We start from the raw sequence: 17,762 nt of genomic DNA on the forward strand, positions 1-17,762 counted from the left end.
GGTGCTTCCATTTGGGTAGCGCTGGGGAACACGGTGAAGGGGGCATGCCGGGAATTGTAGTCCCTTTAGGAAAGCAGCGTCTTGATTAGAGTGGCTTGGCTCTGTACCTTAGGAGGAGATGAATGGGAAGCGGCCTGCGGAGCCCGGCCCAGCCCGGGTGGGAAAAAAGGGAAAGAAGGAGGTGATGGCGGAATTTTCGGACGCTGTCACGGAGGAAACCTTGAAAAAGCAGGTGGCTGAGGCCTGGAGCCGCAGGACGCCATTCAGTCACGGTAACCGGGTGCTCTCAGGGAGGGGCCGCCACTCAGGGGTCTGGGGACCTCTGAAAAAGCCCTGGAACTCGAACCTTGGCAGCGGGGCAGCAAGGAAAGAGGCTCTTGGAGGACCCTCCTGCCTCGGCTGCTGCTCTCTTTCACTCCAAATTTGGTTTGAATTTAGAAACCTGAGAAGAGGGAGAAATGGAGGCCGGAGAGTTTCGGGAAGCAGAGGGTAGGCAAGTGATAGTTGCATTCTGGATTCTCAGATTACCGAGCTAGAATCCTCTCCCCTGATTGGGCGTCGCCGGGCAATGGAGTTAACTTTATTAAACTTCAGTTGCTTCCTAAGTAAAATGCGATAGTTAATAGTATGTACCTCAGAAAGACGGTGAATGGAAGCAATAAGCTAATGCTTGCAGGCTTCAGTAAATGTTCTCCTGAGTAAGGCCCAATACACGTCTGGACAAATACGGGAGTGGTTGATGTCATTTGTCGTGCAAGGGCATTGCTCGGCTGTCCCAGGAGAGTCTAGCTAGACCATTTGCCATGAGCTGCCATCTCGGCTCCCGAGTTTTCTTGTCTTCACGCGCCTATAATTTGACTACATGATGTATGAAAATAAACACGTGTTGACTAAGGAAGGGAGGCTGCGCTGAACGATTCCAGCCCCAACTTCAAACATCACCTTATGTGATAGGAGCTCTGCTTTGTGTGCCAGGCATCCCCTTCTAGAGTTTCCTGTGATTTTTCTTTCTGTTGTCAAGTGCTTTGAAGAGGAGGGTCCTGGGTGGTCTGGATGCCTATGGGAAACCATAGCTTAGTGTTTAAAGTGCAAACTCTGTACTCTCAGTTTCTTTATCTGTAGGATGGGGAGAGTGATAATGTCTCCCTTAGAGCTGTTGAAAAGATTAAACGAGTTAATGCATGTAAAGCACCCCCGGGCCTGGGACCTGGTAGGTGGTGGTGATGATTAGCAGGGTGATCTAGCCAGCCAGAAGCAGTGGATAAATGTTGGGGTAAAAATCAAGGAATTAGAAGTGGTTATGCCTGAACTGAACTGATTTTTTTTTAAGTACAGTAGGCAGTAAATGCGTCTGACAGTAACTTGGGAAAAGAAAGGAAAAAAAGCCATAGATAATGTTTTCCTTCCAACAGAAGCCGTTGTCATGGACATGGACCCTTTTCTTCACTGCGTGATCCCAAACTTTATCCAAAGCCAAGACTTCTTGGAAGGGCTTCAGAAGGAACTTATGAACTTGGATTTCCATGAGAAGTATAATGATTTATATAAGTTCCAGCAGGTATTTATTTCTTTGCTGCATTAGCTCTTCCGCCTTGGAAATTCATTGTCTGTAAAATCATTCAATACCTTTAGACTTGAGGTTTTAGGATGGGTTTGCCTTGAAGGGTCCTTGCTGACATTGTTAAGAGCATGCTTTCATTTAACCCAGCTTACTGAGTGTGAACTATGTGTTAAGGGCTATAATTATTATATGGAAGCCTTAGACCATGCCTGCTCTGTACTTAAAATCTGGTGTTTAAAGTGCAAGCTCTGTACTCTCAAAGACTTCTCAGTTTCTTCATCTGCAGGAATGGGGAGAGTGATAATGTCTTCCCTAGGTATACAGATTTCTGTGGGTTTCATGGCTTTGCCTCCTCTTCGATACCTTGTAAGTGTCTGACACTTAAATTCAAAGCTAAACTCCTGGTCTTCTCTAAATTTGCTCCACCTTCAGTGTTCCCTATCACAGTTAAAAGCAACTTGATCTTTCCAGTTGCTCAGGCCAGAAATAATAATAGGGTGAAAGTGATGGTTACAGAGATAGTGAAGAAACAGATTAAGCCGAGGAGGAAGTATGTTATAAACAAAGGGGTTAAGTACGTGTGGGTAAGTGGTATCATGAAGAGAGTTGTGCATTGGGAGATAATTACCATTTAAAATTTTGAGTTCAGGCTGGGCACGGTGGCTCATGCCTGTAATGTCAGCACTTTGGGAGGCCAAGGCGAGTGAATCACCCGAGGTCAGGAGTTCAAGACCAGCCTGGTCAACATGGTAAAACCCCTTCTCTACTAAAAATACAAAACTTTTCTGGGTGTGGTGACACTCACCTGTAATCCCAGCTACTTGGGAGGCTGAGGCAGGAGAATCACTTGAACCCAGGAGGTGGAAGTTGGAGTGAGCAGAGATCACACCATTGCACTCCAGCCTGGGTGACAAGAGCAAAATTCCATCTCAAATAAAATTTTCAGTTTATGCCTGTTTCAGGTGACTTGATGTATTACAATATGCTCTACATTGCAATAGGACAAAGAGTTTGGTGGACAGTTTAATTGGGCAGAAAAGACTATCTCTTTTTTTTTTTTAAAGGTTGATTTTTCTACTCTGGAAGACACATCTCAGTCTAGGTACAGAAATACAGGTCATTGGTTTCCTCAGTTTGGGGGTATATCTTTTAGTACATGTAGGATATCACTCTTAGAAATTCCTGAAAACCTCAGGGACATCTGTGCTTAAAAAAAAAAGATGAAGATTAATTTTGTTTTTTGTTTTTGCATTTTCCCATTTTATTTTATTTGGGATAAGACAGTAAATAAGAGATTTTCTTATTCTTTTACATTAGAGCTGATTGATCCAATGGATGTATCCTGACCTTCCCCAAATCTTCTGTCTTTGGGCCTTATACACATGACTGAATTAACCAGGATAAATACATGAAACATATGACTCTTAATAATTCAGAAAGCCAAAAACTAAACATTTTTCCATGGTAAGGTTGCACAGGTTAATTAAAAACCACAGTTGCCTGCCATTGTGATTATCACATACTTGGCCTCTTGTTAATTTAGGGCCATATGCTTCTGATTACTAAATTCAAACATCAGAATGATTTTTACTTAATGCAATTTGGAAGATTAAAAATACTGGAAGATAAAAGGCAAAATAATAAAAAGAGCTTTGGGTGACTTAAAAAAAAAAGGAGCACCCATTACTTTGGATCCACATGGAAGTTTGGTAAAACTCTACTGTGAATACTTTTTACTGTTAACCGTTTTGGACAGGAACTCTTCACCCTAAGACAGTAGATATAAAACCTGGTTTCATTCTCCTGCCCCTTTAATCCTCATCCATACCCTTTTCTTTGCTTGTGGTATGAATTGACTTGATAATTGGGTCACTGACACCTTCCAACTTCATAATCAGCTTTGTCATTAGGAGTTGCCCAATATTTTGTATTCAGTATTTTTTAAAGCAAGCATGATTGAATGCGTACTTTATGCCATGCTAAGTGCTTTATATTTAGTCATTAAATCCTCAAAACAATCCCATGAAAGAGGTCCAGTATTATACCTGTTTTACAGTTGAGGAAACTATATCAGTTTTTGTTTCTCTCTGGATAATTCCCTTCAGCATACCAAAAAGAAAAGAAGCTGTTAGTTCTTCTTATCATAAGAAAAAATAAAGTTCTTGACCAAATTTTCTCTTCAGCTACCACCCCATTGCTGTGCTTCTCTTCTCAGCAGAATTTCTTATAAGACTTGTCTGCACTGTGTCAAATTCCTCTCCTGTGAGTCTCTGGTAAGCCCATTTTAATCAGGCTTTTGCTTCTGCTACTGCACCGAAACTATACTCGTCAAGGTCACTGATAACCTCCACATTACTGAATCTGATAATCAGTTTCCAGTCCTTCCTTAGCTCATCAGCAGCATTTGACCTACTATATCACTATTTCCTCCTGGAGACATTTTTTTTTTTGCTTTATTTTCATGGTCTCTTGGTTTCTGTTCTTCCTCAGTGGCCATTTCTTCTTAGCTTCCTTTGCTAAGTCTTCCTCTTCCACCTGACTTCTTAATGGTAGAATACTCTGCATCCTAATGCTTGGACTCCTTCCCTAGGTACATAGATGTCTATGGGTCTCACGGCTTTTCCTCCTCTTGGATGTCTAATAAGTGTCTAACACTTAAGTTCAAAATTAAACTTCTGGCCTTCTCCCTCTAACTCTGCTCCACCTGCAGTTTTCCCCATCACAGTTAATAGTAGCTTGATCTTTCCCAGGGCTCAGGCCAAAAAGGAGGTCATCCTTGATTCCTCTTTCACCTTATTTCCAGTCCATCGGGAAACTCTGCTATCTCTACCTTCCAGTCTGTCATGAAACTCTGCTATTTCTACCTTGAAAATACAGTCACCACATGACATTTTCTGTCAGCAGTGGATACAGTAGTGATCCCATAAAGTAATACCTATTTTTATTGTACCTTTTCTATACTTAGATATGTTTAGGTACACAAATACTTCTATTTTCTTGCCTATAGTATTCAATAGAGTAACATGCCAGCTTGTTTGTAGCTTGGGAACAATAGGCTATACCATATAGTCTAGATGTATAGTAAGTTATACCATCTAGATTTATGTAAATGCACTCTATGATGTTGGAACAACATTGAAATTACCTAACAACAAATTTCTCAGAATGTGAGTGGCACACCGCTGTGTATCCAGAGAAGCCCACTTCTTACTGCTTCTGCTGCCAAAGGCCAACCCCTGGTTCAAGCAACCTGTGTCTCACCAGGATTACTCTATTTGTGTATCAACCATTTTCCCTTCTATCGTCGCCTGCTCACACAGTCACTTAAGTCATTGTGTTATTTTAAAATGTAAATGGACCCAAGATAATTAAAAACATGTTCACATAAAAACTTCTACACAAATGTTTGTAGCAGTTTTATGTATAATGGCCAAAAAGTGGAAACGATTCAACTGTGAATAAACAAAATGTGGTATACCCATAGAATGGAATAATTTAGCCATTAGAAGGAATGACATACTGATACTGCTACAACATGGATGAACCTTGAAAACATTATGCTAAGTGAAAGAAGTCAGATGCAAAAGGCTACGTATTGTATGATTCCATTTATGTGTAATGTCCAGAATAGGCAGGTGGTTACCAGGGGCTGGAGGGAGGAGAGAATAGGGAATGACTACCTAAATGGGCACAAAGGTATCTTTTTGGAGTGTTAAAAAGTTTTGAAATTAGGCCGGGCGTGGTGGCTCACGCCTGTAATCCAAGCACTTTGGAGGCCAAGGTGGGCGGATCACCTGAGGTTGGGAGTTCAAGACCGGCCTGACCAACATGGTGAAACCCCATCTTAAAAAAAAAAAAAAGTTCTGAAATTAGGTGGTGCTAATGATTGCCCAACAATGTCAATATACTAAAATCCACTGAATTACACACCTTCAAGTGGTTAAATGGTCAATTTAATCACTTGAAATTATGTAGATATTATGTGTTATGTGGATATTATCTTTAAAGAATGTTATTTCTCAAAAACTCCAATGACTTTTTTTTTTTTTTTTTTTGCTTAGATATAATTAGGTGAAGCTTCTCATTTCTTTGAGTCAAAGCCAAAGTACTTCCAATGGCACTAAGTCTCCTACTGCCCTCCCTCTCCCTCTGCTCTTGCAGTAGCTTGAATAGGCCAGGCATGCTTCATGCCCAGGGCCTTGAATGCTCTGTGCCTTGATATTCCCTTGCCACACTTCCCAGCCTCCTTCAAGTCTTTGTTTCACCCCCTTGAAGTCTACCTTAGCCGACCTGATTATAATTGCAAACCACTCCCCAGGCTCAGCACTCCCCATCCTTATTTTCCTGGGTTTTTTTTTTTCCCCTTGTGCACTCACCATCTTTATACTAATCTGCTTTTTGTGTCTGTTGTCTGTCTCCCTTAACAGGCATAGGAACTAGACTATGATAACGACTTAAGTATTTGTTCAATGAGTACAGCACAGAGGGTAATAACTTGCCAAGTCACAGAGCCATCCAATGGAAGGGACCTATAATAAACTTAAGCAGCCTGGCTTCGGAGTCTGGGCTCTTCATGTCAATGTTAGGACCAGAACGCTCACTAAACTGCTTTCCTTTGTGTGTTTCTTATGTGAAGGAAATCCCTTTTTTTTTCCTCTCTTTTCATGTTCCAGTCTGATGATTTGAGGAAGAGAAGAGAGCCCCACATATCTGCTTTAAGGTAAACAAGTAATCATATTTGTTGTGTACCTAACATGTCAGGCAGAGTAGTAAGTGCTTTAAATGTTACAAGGTTGTGTATGTTATATAATCCTTGTTGACATCGTTAACCCACTTTGTAGAGGAGAAAAGAGACTGAGAAATTAAGTTTGCATAGCTTAAAATTAAGTCCGTCTCATTCCAAGGCCCAAGTTCTCAGTGATAAAATGTTCAGCCTTGTTAGTTATCAAGGAAACAGAAGTTAACACTGGAGATAGCATTTTTCACACGTTAGGTTGGTAAATATTAAAAACAAAAACCCTAGTGTTGACAGGTATAGATCAGTTATAGATACCTTTTTTTTTTTTTTTGAGACGGAGTTTCGCTCTTGTTACCCAGGCTGGAGTGCAATGGCGCGATCTCGGCTCACCGCAACCTCCGCCTACTGGGTTCAGGCAGTTCTCCTGCCTCAACCTCCTGAGTAGCTGGGATTACGGGCACGCGCCACCATGCCCAGCTAATGTTTTTTGTATTTCTAGTAGAGATGGGGTTTCACCATGTTGACCAGGATGGTCTCGATCTCTTGACCTCGTGATCCACCCGCCTTGGCCTCCCAAAGTGCTGGGATTACAGGCTTGAGCCACCATGCCCGGCCTTATAGATACCTTTATACACTGCTGCAGTCTTTCTTAGAAGATGGTTTCACCATGTTGACCAGGATGGTCTCGATCTCTTGACCTCGTGATCCACCCGCCTTGGCCTCCCAAAGTGCAAGGATTACGTAATATGGGTGAGCCACCATGCCCAGCCAAAAATATGCATATCTTTTTGTGGAATAGTTTCACTTATGAGAATTTATCCTGAGAAAATAAGGATATGCTCAAAGATTCCATACAAGATTATTTATTGTAGTATTGTTTATAATATTGAAAAAGTATATACAAATTTAATGGCCCGTGGAGATTTAAACCTAATAGTACAAAACAAAAAGTGGAAACTGTGTAATGATTAAATATGATATATATGAATTTTGACACATGAATATTTTCATTATCTATTTTCTCAACTCTAAGAAACTTTTAACTTTTTTTTTTGAGACAGAGTCTCACTCTGTTGCGGGAGTGCAGTGGTGCAGTCTCGGCTCACCACAACCTCCGCCTCCTGGGTTCAAGCAGTTCTCCTGCCTCAACTTCCCGAGTAGCTGAGACTGCAGGCACATGACGGCATGCCTGTCTAATTTTTGTATTTTTAGTAGAGATAGGGTTTCACTATGTTGGCCAGGCTGGTCCTGAACTCCTGACCTCGTGATCCACCTGCCTCGGCCTCCCAAAGTGCTGAGATTACAGGCATGAGCCACCGCTCTGAGATCTAGTGTCCCACACAATCACTTTTGTGTCCTACTTTAAGTGACAGCATTTTTTTCTTCGTGATATATAAAATAATGATATACATTTTTGTAAAGAGAAAAAAATAAACGGTACACGCAATTTGATGGTTCGTTGTTTTTTTCTGACCAGTAGATTCACGTCATGTTATCTTATTTTAAAAAGAGATACACACATTTACATTTGGGTGTACAATGATAAAGATTTGGAAAAATAGAGTATTTAACTCTTGCTAGTAGGAATACAGATTTAACAGTTTTTTACTTACATGGTATTTTTTCCTAGTTTTTTTGTAATGAGTACATGTTGCTTTGTAATAGCTGTTTTTCATCTATGTGGCATAAATTATTTATTCTCATCCTATTTTTTCTCTGCAACACTTCCATGTATGATAGGCAGCCTACACAGTTTCTTTCTTCTAAATCCTGAACTATTGCTTGTGTGTTAACTGTAACACATTATGTTTCACATTTACTTAGACTTTTATCCCCCTAAAGACAGATTATCATGCATTAAGGCATTATCTCCTTAGTTCACAACACCCCTCTGCTAAGCATTTCATGTGGGACTGAGTTACATTCCACACCAAAGGCTTACAGCTAGATGGTCAGCTAGCCGCAATTCCTTAATCATTACAGAAAGCTGATCTTTTTATTTCCTACTTGGGTTCTGTGAGTTCCTTCATGAATACAATTAACAAGTGCTAACAATGACAGAAAATAAGCCTGTCCTTGTGACACTTTCATAGAATGAGTAGAAGAGCTTTTTCTGGAATTCGTGGAAGCTGATGTTACAAGTAAAGGATTTAAGACTATTAATTGCTTAGAGTATCAAGAGTTTGAAGAAATATTTATCACTCACATTATCTGAAGCCTGGTTCAGCAGTTTGCTATCCTGATCCATTCTATGTAATTTGCAACTCTGCCTTTAAAAGTTAACATGGCACCTCTGGATGGACTGACTGAGCACAATTATTTTATGGAATTTTTTTTAAGCTTGTTCACAGCTAATAATGGAATTTTTTTTGTTTGGGTAGTATATAATATAAAAAGGTATTTGGTAATGAAATCTTGGAGATCAACATGGAGATTTGATATTTAGTTATAAAAAGGACAGTTGTATTTTATAGTAATTTCAGTTAAGTGCATTTGGAGTAGGATGATCCAAAAAATATTAAGTATCTTTGTAAGTGTAATTTGAACTAATGTAAATCTTTTAAAAATGTTTTTAATTCCTTGAGGTTAATAATTCATAATTTCAAAGTTGATTGGCTGAATGAGTTATAAATTGTGTTCAAGAGATTTCTACGTAGAGAGCCAGTTTAGCTGACAAATGGAAATGTTGGCCGGTCGCGGTGGCTCACGCCTGTAATCCCAGCACTTTGGGAGGCCAAGGCGGGTGGATCACAAGGTCAAGAGATCGAGACCATCCTGGTCAACATGGTGAAACCCCGTCTCTACTAAAACTACAAAAAATCAGCTGGGCATGGTGGCGCGTGCCTGTAATCCCAGCTACTCAGGAGGCTGAGGCAGGAGAATTGCCTGAACCCAGGAGGCGGAGGTTGCGGTGAGCCGAGATCACGCCATTGCACTCCAGCCTGGGCAACAAGAGTGAAACTCTGTCTCAAAAAAAAAAAAAAAAAAAAGAAAAAATGGAAATGTTCACCATCTCCTATTGGTATCCTGTTAGCATCAGAACTTCTATGAAGGATTTTACTCATTATTATGCATTTAATTCAACACTCACCATTCTTGCCATTTAAAGCTGTTTTAATCTTCTAAACAGTGCCACCTAAGTGTTCATTAAATGGTGGCACTAGTATTAATGCTTGTGATTTATAATAAATATATGTTTGGTCTTGGTCTCTATTCCTGGCACAGACCTCTCTGACATCCTGCAAGGGAAGAGGGGCTGGAGGTTGAGTTAATCACCGATAGCCAATCACTTAATCAATTATTCCTTCATAATGAAACCTCCATCAGATACCCTAACCAAAGGAGTTTAGAATTGCTGAACCCATGGAGGAACTGGGAAGGTGGTATAACTGGGGAGGACCATGGTGTGGAAGCTCCATACCCCTTCCTCATATCTCACCCTATTCATCCCTTCCATCTGGCTATTTCTGAGTTGTATCCTTTTATAATAAATGAGTAATCTAGTAAACAAACTTCTTCTGAGTTCTGTGAGCTATTCTAGCAAATTATCAAACCCGAGGAGGCAGTAGTGTGAACCTCTGGTTTATAACTATTTGGTTAGAAGCATATAGGTCACAACTTGGACTTGTAATTAGTATCCGAAACGGCGCGGGTGGGGGATAGAGGAGAGGTCACACTGGGGGCAATCTCGTGGGACTAAGCCCTTAACCTGTATTAACCCCTGGTAGATAGTGTCAGAATTGAATTGACTTTTAAGACACTCAGCTGGTGTCAGAGAATTGGTCAGTGTGTGGGGAAAAGCCCACATATTTGGCATTGGAAGTAAAGTAAAGTGTGTAAAGAAAAACAGTTGAAGCTGGGTACGGTGGCTCGCACCTGTAATCCCAGCATGTTGGGAGGCCGAGGTGGGCGGATCACTTGAGGTCGGGAGTTGGAGACCAGCCTGGCCAACATAGAAAAACCCCATCTCTACTAAAAATATAAAAATTAGCCAGACATGGTGGTGCATGCCTGTAATCCCAGCTACTCAGGAGGCTGAGGCAGGAGAATCACTTGAACACAGAGGTAGAGGTTGCAGTGAGCTGAGATCGTGCCACTGCACTCCAGCCTGGACAACAGGGCAAGACTCTATCTCAAAAAAAAAAAAAAAAAAAAAAAGAGAGCAAAAGAAAGTTGAGCTTTCCATTTTAGTGCTGAAAAACTTGTCTGAAAATCAGTAACTTGGACTAGAACATTGGTGTGATGAGTTGTTATGACAAAGGCTTTGGCCTTCGTCACTGCCGCCATGATAGGGCATACTTTAAATTTAGGAGGAAAAAAATACTGAGAAAACATGAACCATTAAAACAAATAAGCCACAGTAGATAGGGGATTTACATTAATTTTTCTGGGAACATTAGACTTAAGCTATGCAAATTTGAATTGAGAAACATTTCTCAGAATGTCTCAAATGAGATCTAAGAATGTATCTCTTGAATAAAATGTGATCTCCAGGAAAGAAAAGTTGTGACCTAGATCCAAATAGGGCCCACACTGTCGCAGCATAACAGGTTTTCTTTTGTTTACATTTCTAGGAAAATTCTGTTTGAAGATTTCCGGTCCTGGCTTTCTGATATTTCTAAAATTGACCTGGAACCAACAATTGACATGTCCTGTGCTAAATATGAATTCACTGGTAAGGAAGATAAAGGTCTGATGTCTATAAGATTTAAAGGCTTTAACTCAACAGTAATGGAGAGATGGTATCTGTGTACCAAAACACTCGACTGAATGTCCCTGCAAAGCATCCGGATCTTCCTGATAAAGACACAGTTCACAGACAGAAATACCCACCTTATAAGAAGGCATAAGCAGTGGTTGGTTGTCTTTCAGAATATGATGAAAGCTACTGACCGTATTTTCAGCAAAATGCCTATAATCCACATACGTACCAACTGTGCATACAATTATCAAGAAATTCAGAGTGATATATAAACTTTATATTCTTAGACTTCCTAAGGAACAACCATCTCCTTCAATGCCATTTTCCCTTTTCTTTTTTATTTTGAAGTCAATAAGTGAATACATATTTTTTTTTTTTCTTTTTTTTGAGATAGAGTCTCGCTCTTGTTGCCCAGGCTGGAGTGCAATGGCGTGATCTCGGGTTATGCAACCTCCACCTCCCAGGTTCAAGCGATTCTCCTACCTCAGCCTCCTGAGTAGCTGGTATTACAGGCATGCACCAGCACACCCAACTAATTTTTTCTATTTTTAGTAGAGATGGGGTTTCTCCATTTTAGTCAGGCTGGTCTCAAACTCCCAACATCAGATAATCCGCCCGCCTCGGCCTCCCAAAGTGCTGGGATTACAGGCATGAGCCACTGCACCCAACCTTTTTTTTTTTTTTTTTTTTTTTTTTTTTGGTCAGAGTCTCACTCTGTCTCCCAGTATGGAGTGCAGTGGCATGATCTCGGCTCACTGCAACCTCTGCCTCCCAGGTTCAAGCAATTCTCCTGTCTCAACCCCCCATGTAGCTGAGACTACAGGCGTGCGCCATCACACATGGCTAATTTTTGTATTTTTAGTAGAGATAGGGTTTCACCATGTTAGCCAAGATGACCTTGATCTCCTAACCTTGTGTTCCACCCATCTTGGCCTTCCAAAGTGCTGGGATTAAAAGCATGAGCCACTGCACCCAGCCAAGTGAATATATTCTTAAAGGAAAAAAAAAAAAAAAAACAATATTGCAAGTATATGGTGTAAACCATGATAGCTTTCTTCACCTTCTCCCTGCCTCCTCTTCTCGTCACCACTTTGGGGTACATTCCTCCATTTCCTTTTCAGCACATAAATGGTTTTTTGGGTACATGCTTGATTTTTTACCTAGAAGGAAAAGAGTTTTCTTTTTTAAATTTTACTAAATAATTATTTGAGTGTGCTCTCATACACTGTCCTGGAAGTATAGATTGCTCACAACTTTTAGAGGATGACTTGGTGATACACAGGAAAGGCCATATGGTATATCTTCGTTTACCATCATATACTCTTTCTTTTGTTTGTTTATTTGAGACAGAGTCTCTCTGTCATCCAGGCTGGAGTACAGTGGCACTATCTTGGCCCACAGCAACCTCTGCCTCCTGGGTTCAAGCAGTTCTCCTGCCTCAGCCTCCTGAGTAGCTGAGATTACAGGCATGTGCCATGACCCCCGGCTAATTCTTGTGTTTTTAGTAGACGTGGGGTTTCACCAGTTGGCCTGGTTGGTCTTGAACTTCTGACCTCAAGTGATCCACCTGCCTCGCCCTCCCAAAAGGCTGGGATTACAGGTGTGAGCCATCATGCCCAGCCAGTATCTTTTCTTTTTACTTTGAAGTAATTTCAAACTTGCAGAAAATTGGCAAACATAGTACCAATAATTTATTTTTTCCAGTTTTACTTGAGAGTTGATTGTTGGTATGATGTTCTATGACCCCTGAATACTTCAGTAATTTCTACAAGGACATTCTCCTACATGATAGTCATGAACCATTAGAATCAGGAGAGTCATATTGATGCATTATTCCACATCAATGGATTATCTAAGTCCCAGACTCCCTTCAGGTTTCATTATTTGGTCCTTTATAGCAAAAAGATCCAGTCAGGATTGCATGTTGCATTTAGTTATAATATTGTCTCTTCAACCTCCCTCAATCTAGAATAGCCCCTCCATGTTTCCTGGACTTTCATGATCTTTATGAAGATGAACAGATGAGTTATTTTGGAAAACTTTCCATAGTTTGGGATGGTCTGATGTTTTCTCATTATTAGATTTAGGCCATATATTTTTGGCAGGATTACAGAATACTGTGTTCTTTTCACTGTATCAGGTGGTGCATGGTTTCAATGTGTCACATTATTATTAGTGATATTAACTTTGATCACTTGATTAACGTGGTAGCTGACATCAGGTTTCTCCACTATTCTTGTTCCCTGTCAGTCTGTATTTTATGGGGAGATACTTTAAGATTATGTAAATATCCCATTTCTCATCAAACTTTGATTCGCTTATTTTAGCATTTTCTGATGTTTCTTACTAAATTATTACCATGAAGGCTGCCAGATGCTGATTTTACAACACAATCATCTCTCTACAGTTACTGTCATTCTACTCTAGACAAGACTTTTCTCCCGATTTACTTGTTCATTCATTTGTTTATATTGGTATGGATTTATGGATTGCTATTTGTGTAATGAGCTGTTATCAGTTACTATCATTATACTGATGCTGATATTGTCCCTGATTTGACCAAGGAGAGCTCTTTCAAACTGACTTCTGTGTCCTTTTGCTATGTCCCTATCATTCTTTTTTTTGTCTTACTTTCTGCAAAATAAGATTTTCCATGTTTATCTTGTATTTTCGATGCCAGGGTCCTAAAATGACCTGGAGTTGGCCATTCTTCCAAAGAACCCTGGTTCGTTTTAGTGAAGAATGATGCTTAACAATCAAGATCTGGACTCTTAAGTGTCTTTGCTATTAGAGTGTCACTGCTCCCAGACCCTTTCAGTGTAAAGAGATGGTGAATAGCTGTATACATGTACATACACACACACAGATGCCCACATGTACATTTATATTTAGAATATATATATATTTTCAGACTGAGTCTCTCTCTGTCACCCAGGCTGGAATACAGTGGTTTGATCTTAGCTTACCGTAACCTCTGCCTCCTGGGTTCAAATCATTCTCCTACCTCAGACTCCTGAGTAGCTAGGATTACAGGTGTGCACCACCATGCCCTGCTAATTTTTGTATTTTTAGTAGAGATGGGATTTTGCCATGTTGGCCAGGCTGGTCTCCAACTCCTGACTTCAGGTGATCTGCCTGCCTCGGCTTCCCAAAGTGCTGGGATCACAGGCATGAGCCACCATGCCCAGCCTGTATTTTTACACACACACACACACACACACACACATGAGAAACTGAATTCACATAGATTCTTCTAGTTCCAGTTGAACACCACAGGTTTCATTCTAGATTTCTGCTTTTCCATATTTGTAACTCCCTTCTTGAACGGTGAGAAGTCTCCCATTATCTTCAATATATTTATTTATTGAAACGATCCCTCCATGTATAATTGGTTGCAGTTCACCGTAGCCTTTCCTCCCTCTCAGCCTGCACAGATGCCTATCTTGCTAGCCCCACGACATGGCTTTTAGAAGTTCACCTCAAGAAACTAATGGGAACAAGTACAAAAAGATCCATGTACAATAATGTTCATTTCATTAGTCTTTATAATGACCAAGAAATGGAAACAATTAACAAATAGGAAATCTATTAAAGGGGGAAGGAGGTAAGGTCATAATCTATATAGTAGCATAGCTGCAGCCATTAAAAGTGATGCCAAGTGTATATATTGATAGGGAAAGATACTTGCCATGTAATTTAAAAAGCAGGCCACAAATAGCCACTGTCAGATGCCATTTTGTTTCAAAGTCAATACATATATATAGGAAAAATACTGGAAGATTATATGCAAAATCACTGGATTAGATCCAGTGATTATCTCTGGATCTAATTATGTGCTCTTTAGCGTTTTTAGAGTTATCTATATTGACTTACTTGTTTACTTATAAAAGAGGAGAAATAAGGTTCATTTTAAAGCTGGAGGACATTTAAAGCTGGAGCTGACATTACAGGTGAATGTCAAATGGACTGATATTAAATGTAGAGTCAGATGTCAGCTGGTCACTATCTGCAGAGATCTAAGGTATACATTAAACTATTGCAGATGCCCTGCTGTGCCATGATGATGAGCTGGAAGGGCGCCGTATCGCCTTCATCCTGTACCTGGTTCCTCCCTGGGACAGGAGCCTGGGGGGTACCCTGGACCTGTACAGCATTGATGGTAAGACAAGTACAAGTGCATGCACTTCACCACCAGTGGCCACTTCTGAGGTAAAGCTGAGTTGATTTAGTATCATGTTCATATATACAATGTCTTCATTCCTCATTTGTTCCTCTTGAGTGACTACCTCAAGAGGAATAAATGCCAGCCCTGACAGCCACCTCTTTAACTTGTACTTAAAAATTACTCCAGTGATAAATTAGAATCTGTTTAAGATGAGAAATAGTCAGACCTAGCTTCTGAATACTGACTGTGGAAGGGTAGAGTGCATATAAAGCTGTGTGTGGCTATGAATCTTCCAGGACCAGTCCATTTGACAGAAAGTCAAGGTTTTTTTGAATATCTAGCACCAGAAGTTGACTCCAGGAAGCTTTGAGAACTTATTCAGGCCCTTCTCAATAATAGACGGATGGTGTAGTAAGAACAGATGCCCTTTAGTCAAACTCACAAGTCTGAGTGAAACAGATAGAAGGGTGGTATTTCAGGGTCTGAAGAGCACATCTAGATGCCCTCAGAAATGAGACTGTCAAGAGTAAAATGAGGCAGCCTGGCAGTGGTTAATGACAGTGAACCACATTTATGGATGTGTTCTCTCCTGGTGCAGAACACTTTCAGCCGAAACAGATTGTCAAGTCTCTTATCCCTTCGTGGAACAAACTGGTTTTCTTTGAAGTATCTCCAGTGTCCTTTCACCAGGTAAAGATTGTAAACAACAAATAGAGTACCAAGGATTATGCTTTTTAATCACCCATTATCCAAACATGACAGCTCCGTCGACTTGTTATCTGATGTTGTTTTAATACTTAGCATGGGGGACCCTGAAATTAGCATTCATTGGCTGGTAATCCCCCTTACTCTTCGTGTTGATGTGCTGCTGGGCTTTTCCTTTCAGGTGTCTGAAGTCCTGTCTGAAGAAAAGTCACGTTTGTCTATAAGTGGCTGGTTTCATGGTCCATCGTTGACTAGGCCTCCCAACTACTTTGAACCCCTCATACCTAGGAGCCCTCACATCCCACAAGATGTAAGAATTGCTGATATCCTTATCTTAGGAACTATAGCATATCGTTTATTTCTCCGATTTTAAAGTTAACTGTTTCTATTAATGAAACCGGACTTTGAGCTTGAGCTTGCCCCTTTCCACTTTCCTTTTTCTGAGACAGAGTCTTGCTCCGTTGCCCAGGCTGGAGTACAGTGGTGCAATCTTGGCTCACTACAACCTCCACCTCCTGGATTCTCCTGCCTCAGCCTCCTGGGTAGCTGGGATTACAGGTGCTTGCCACCATGCCTGGCTAATTTTGTATTTTTCAGTAGAGATAGAGTTCCACCACGTTGGCCAGGCTGGTCTCGAACCCCTGACCTCAAATGATCCATCCACCGTGGTCTTCCAAAGTGCTGAGATTACAGGTGTGAGCCATTGAGCCCGGCCTTCCCTTTTCTTAAATAAACTTTTGATAGTGTCTTTCTCAAGCAGAGTTTTCCAGTATGTTATGTTTAATAGGAAAAACTTATAAAGTAAGGATTTGCCTATATTTTATTAGTGTGAAATGATGTAAGAGCAAAAGCAATAGGAATTATTAACTCACATTTTGCATCTGCCGCCTCTTCGTAAGCATGAGATTTTGTATGATTGGATCAACCCTACTTATCTGGACATGGATTACCAAGTTCAAATTCAAGAAGAGTTTGAAGAAAGTTCTGAAATTCTCCTGAAGGAGTTTCTTAAGGTAGGCTAGCGTTATCTTGTTCTGAATATTTTGTTTAGCATGTAATTTTCCTTCCCAAATGGGTGAATAGGCATCACTGGGGAGCTTTTGTTTTGTTCCTGATTAGAATGTTTATGTCATTCCTTCTTCAAATGAAATATAGAAATGATGATAACACTAACATTAGTATCAGCGGTATGCTTAGTGTGTTAAGAATCCCTTGGGTATTCCCCAGTTCTCTAGAGTCTTAAACACACACACATTCACACACACACACAGAAGCTTCCATCCTCAGAAGTTGTGTGTAGTTACCTTTCTATTCCTCTAACAAAAATGGTGCATCTTACTACTTTTAAAAAGATTACTAATAGATCAATATCTGTTGATAAATGTTTGACAGTGATGAGGCAGCTTGCTATAAATAGATCAGAAATCAGAAGACTGGCCAGGCATGGTAGCTCATGCCTATGACCCCAGCACTTTGGGAGGCCGAGGCAGGCAGATCTCTGAGGTCAGGAGTTTGAGACCAGCCTGGCCAACATGGTGAAACCCCGTCTCTACTCAAAAAAATACAAAAAGTAGCCAGGCATGGTGGCACACACCTGTAATCCCAGCTACTCGGGAGGCTGAGGCAGGAGAATCACTTCAACCTGGAAGGTGGAAGTTGTAGTGAGCTGAGATCGAGCCATTACACTCTAGCCTGGGCAACGGAGCAAGACTCTGTCTCAAAAAAAAAAAAATAGAAATCAGAAGACCTATTCTCATGCCCTGGTTCTGTGGTTTTACTAACCTGGGCAGATCACTCAATCACTCTGGGTATTTATTTTGTCTTTAGTTAAACTGGGATTCATACCTGCCTTGCCTTTCTTTTTTTTTTTTTTTTTTTTTTTTTTTTTTTT

The 17,762-nt window shown here is 40.5% G+C and overlaps 1 protein-coding gene and 2 long non-coding RNA genes across 6 annotated transcripts in view; 1 reads left to right on the forward strand and 2 right to left on the reverse strand.

Annotated features, from left to right (window-relative positions):
* Positions 1-17,762, forward strand: part of OGFOD1 (2-oxoglutarate and iron dependent oxygenase domain containing 1) — a 26,010-nt gene continuing 8,248 nt past the window's right edge. The window contains exons 1-8 of one of the 4 annotated variants that reach the window (XM_032283912.1): positions 1-272; positions 1,413-1,558; positions 6,235-6,281; positions 10,874-10,974; positions 15,044-15,160; positions 15,765-15,856; positions 16,053-16,181; positions 16,771-16,884. In XM_032283912.1, the coding sequence (XP_032139803.1) occupies positions 119-272; positions 1,413-1,558; positions 6,235-6,281; positions 10,874-10,974; positions 15,044-15,160; positions 15,765-15,856; positions 16,053-16,181; positions 16,771-16,884 (900 nt within the window). In that variant the 5' untranslated portion in view covers positions 1-118. Of the gene's footprint in view, positions 273-1,412; positions 1,559-6,234; positions 6,282-10,873; positions 10,975-15,043; positions 15,161-15,764; positions 15,857-16,052; positions 16,182-16,770; positions 16,885-17,762 lie in introns of those variants that run through there. The other 3 variants (XM_032283913.1, XM_032283915.1, XM_032283914.1) reach the window with 3 other exon arrangements.
* On the reverse strand, positions 5,901-7,314 carry LOC116555413. The gene is made up of 2 exons (XR_004270526.1): positions 6,925-7,314; positions 5,901-6,614 (listed from the first exon to the last, which is right to left on the reverse strand). It is a non-coding gene; the product is annotated as an uncharacterized LOC116555413 (long non-coding RNA).
* The window catches only part of LOC116555411, a 15,000-nt gene continuing 13,188 nt past the window's right edge, over positions 15,951-17,762 (reverse strand). The window contains exon 3 of the long non-coding RNA XR_004270524.1: positions 15,951-15,962. This is a non-coding gene — a long non-coding RNA (uncharacterized LOC116555411). The remainder of the gene's footprint in view (positions 15,963-17,762) is intronic.

The sequence above is a fragment of the Sapajus apella genome, unplaced genomic scaffold, assembly GCF_009761245.1.
Source record: "Sapajus apella isolate SASKATOON/1434 unplaced genomic scaffold, GSC_monkey_1.0 scaffold15, whole genome shotgun sequence".
Taxonomy (NCBI): Eukaryota; Metazoa; Chordata; class Mammalia; order Primates; family Cebidae; genus Sapajus; species Sapajus apella.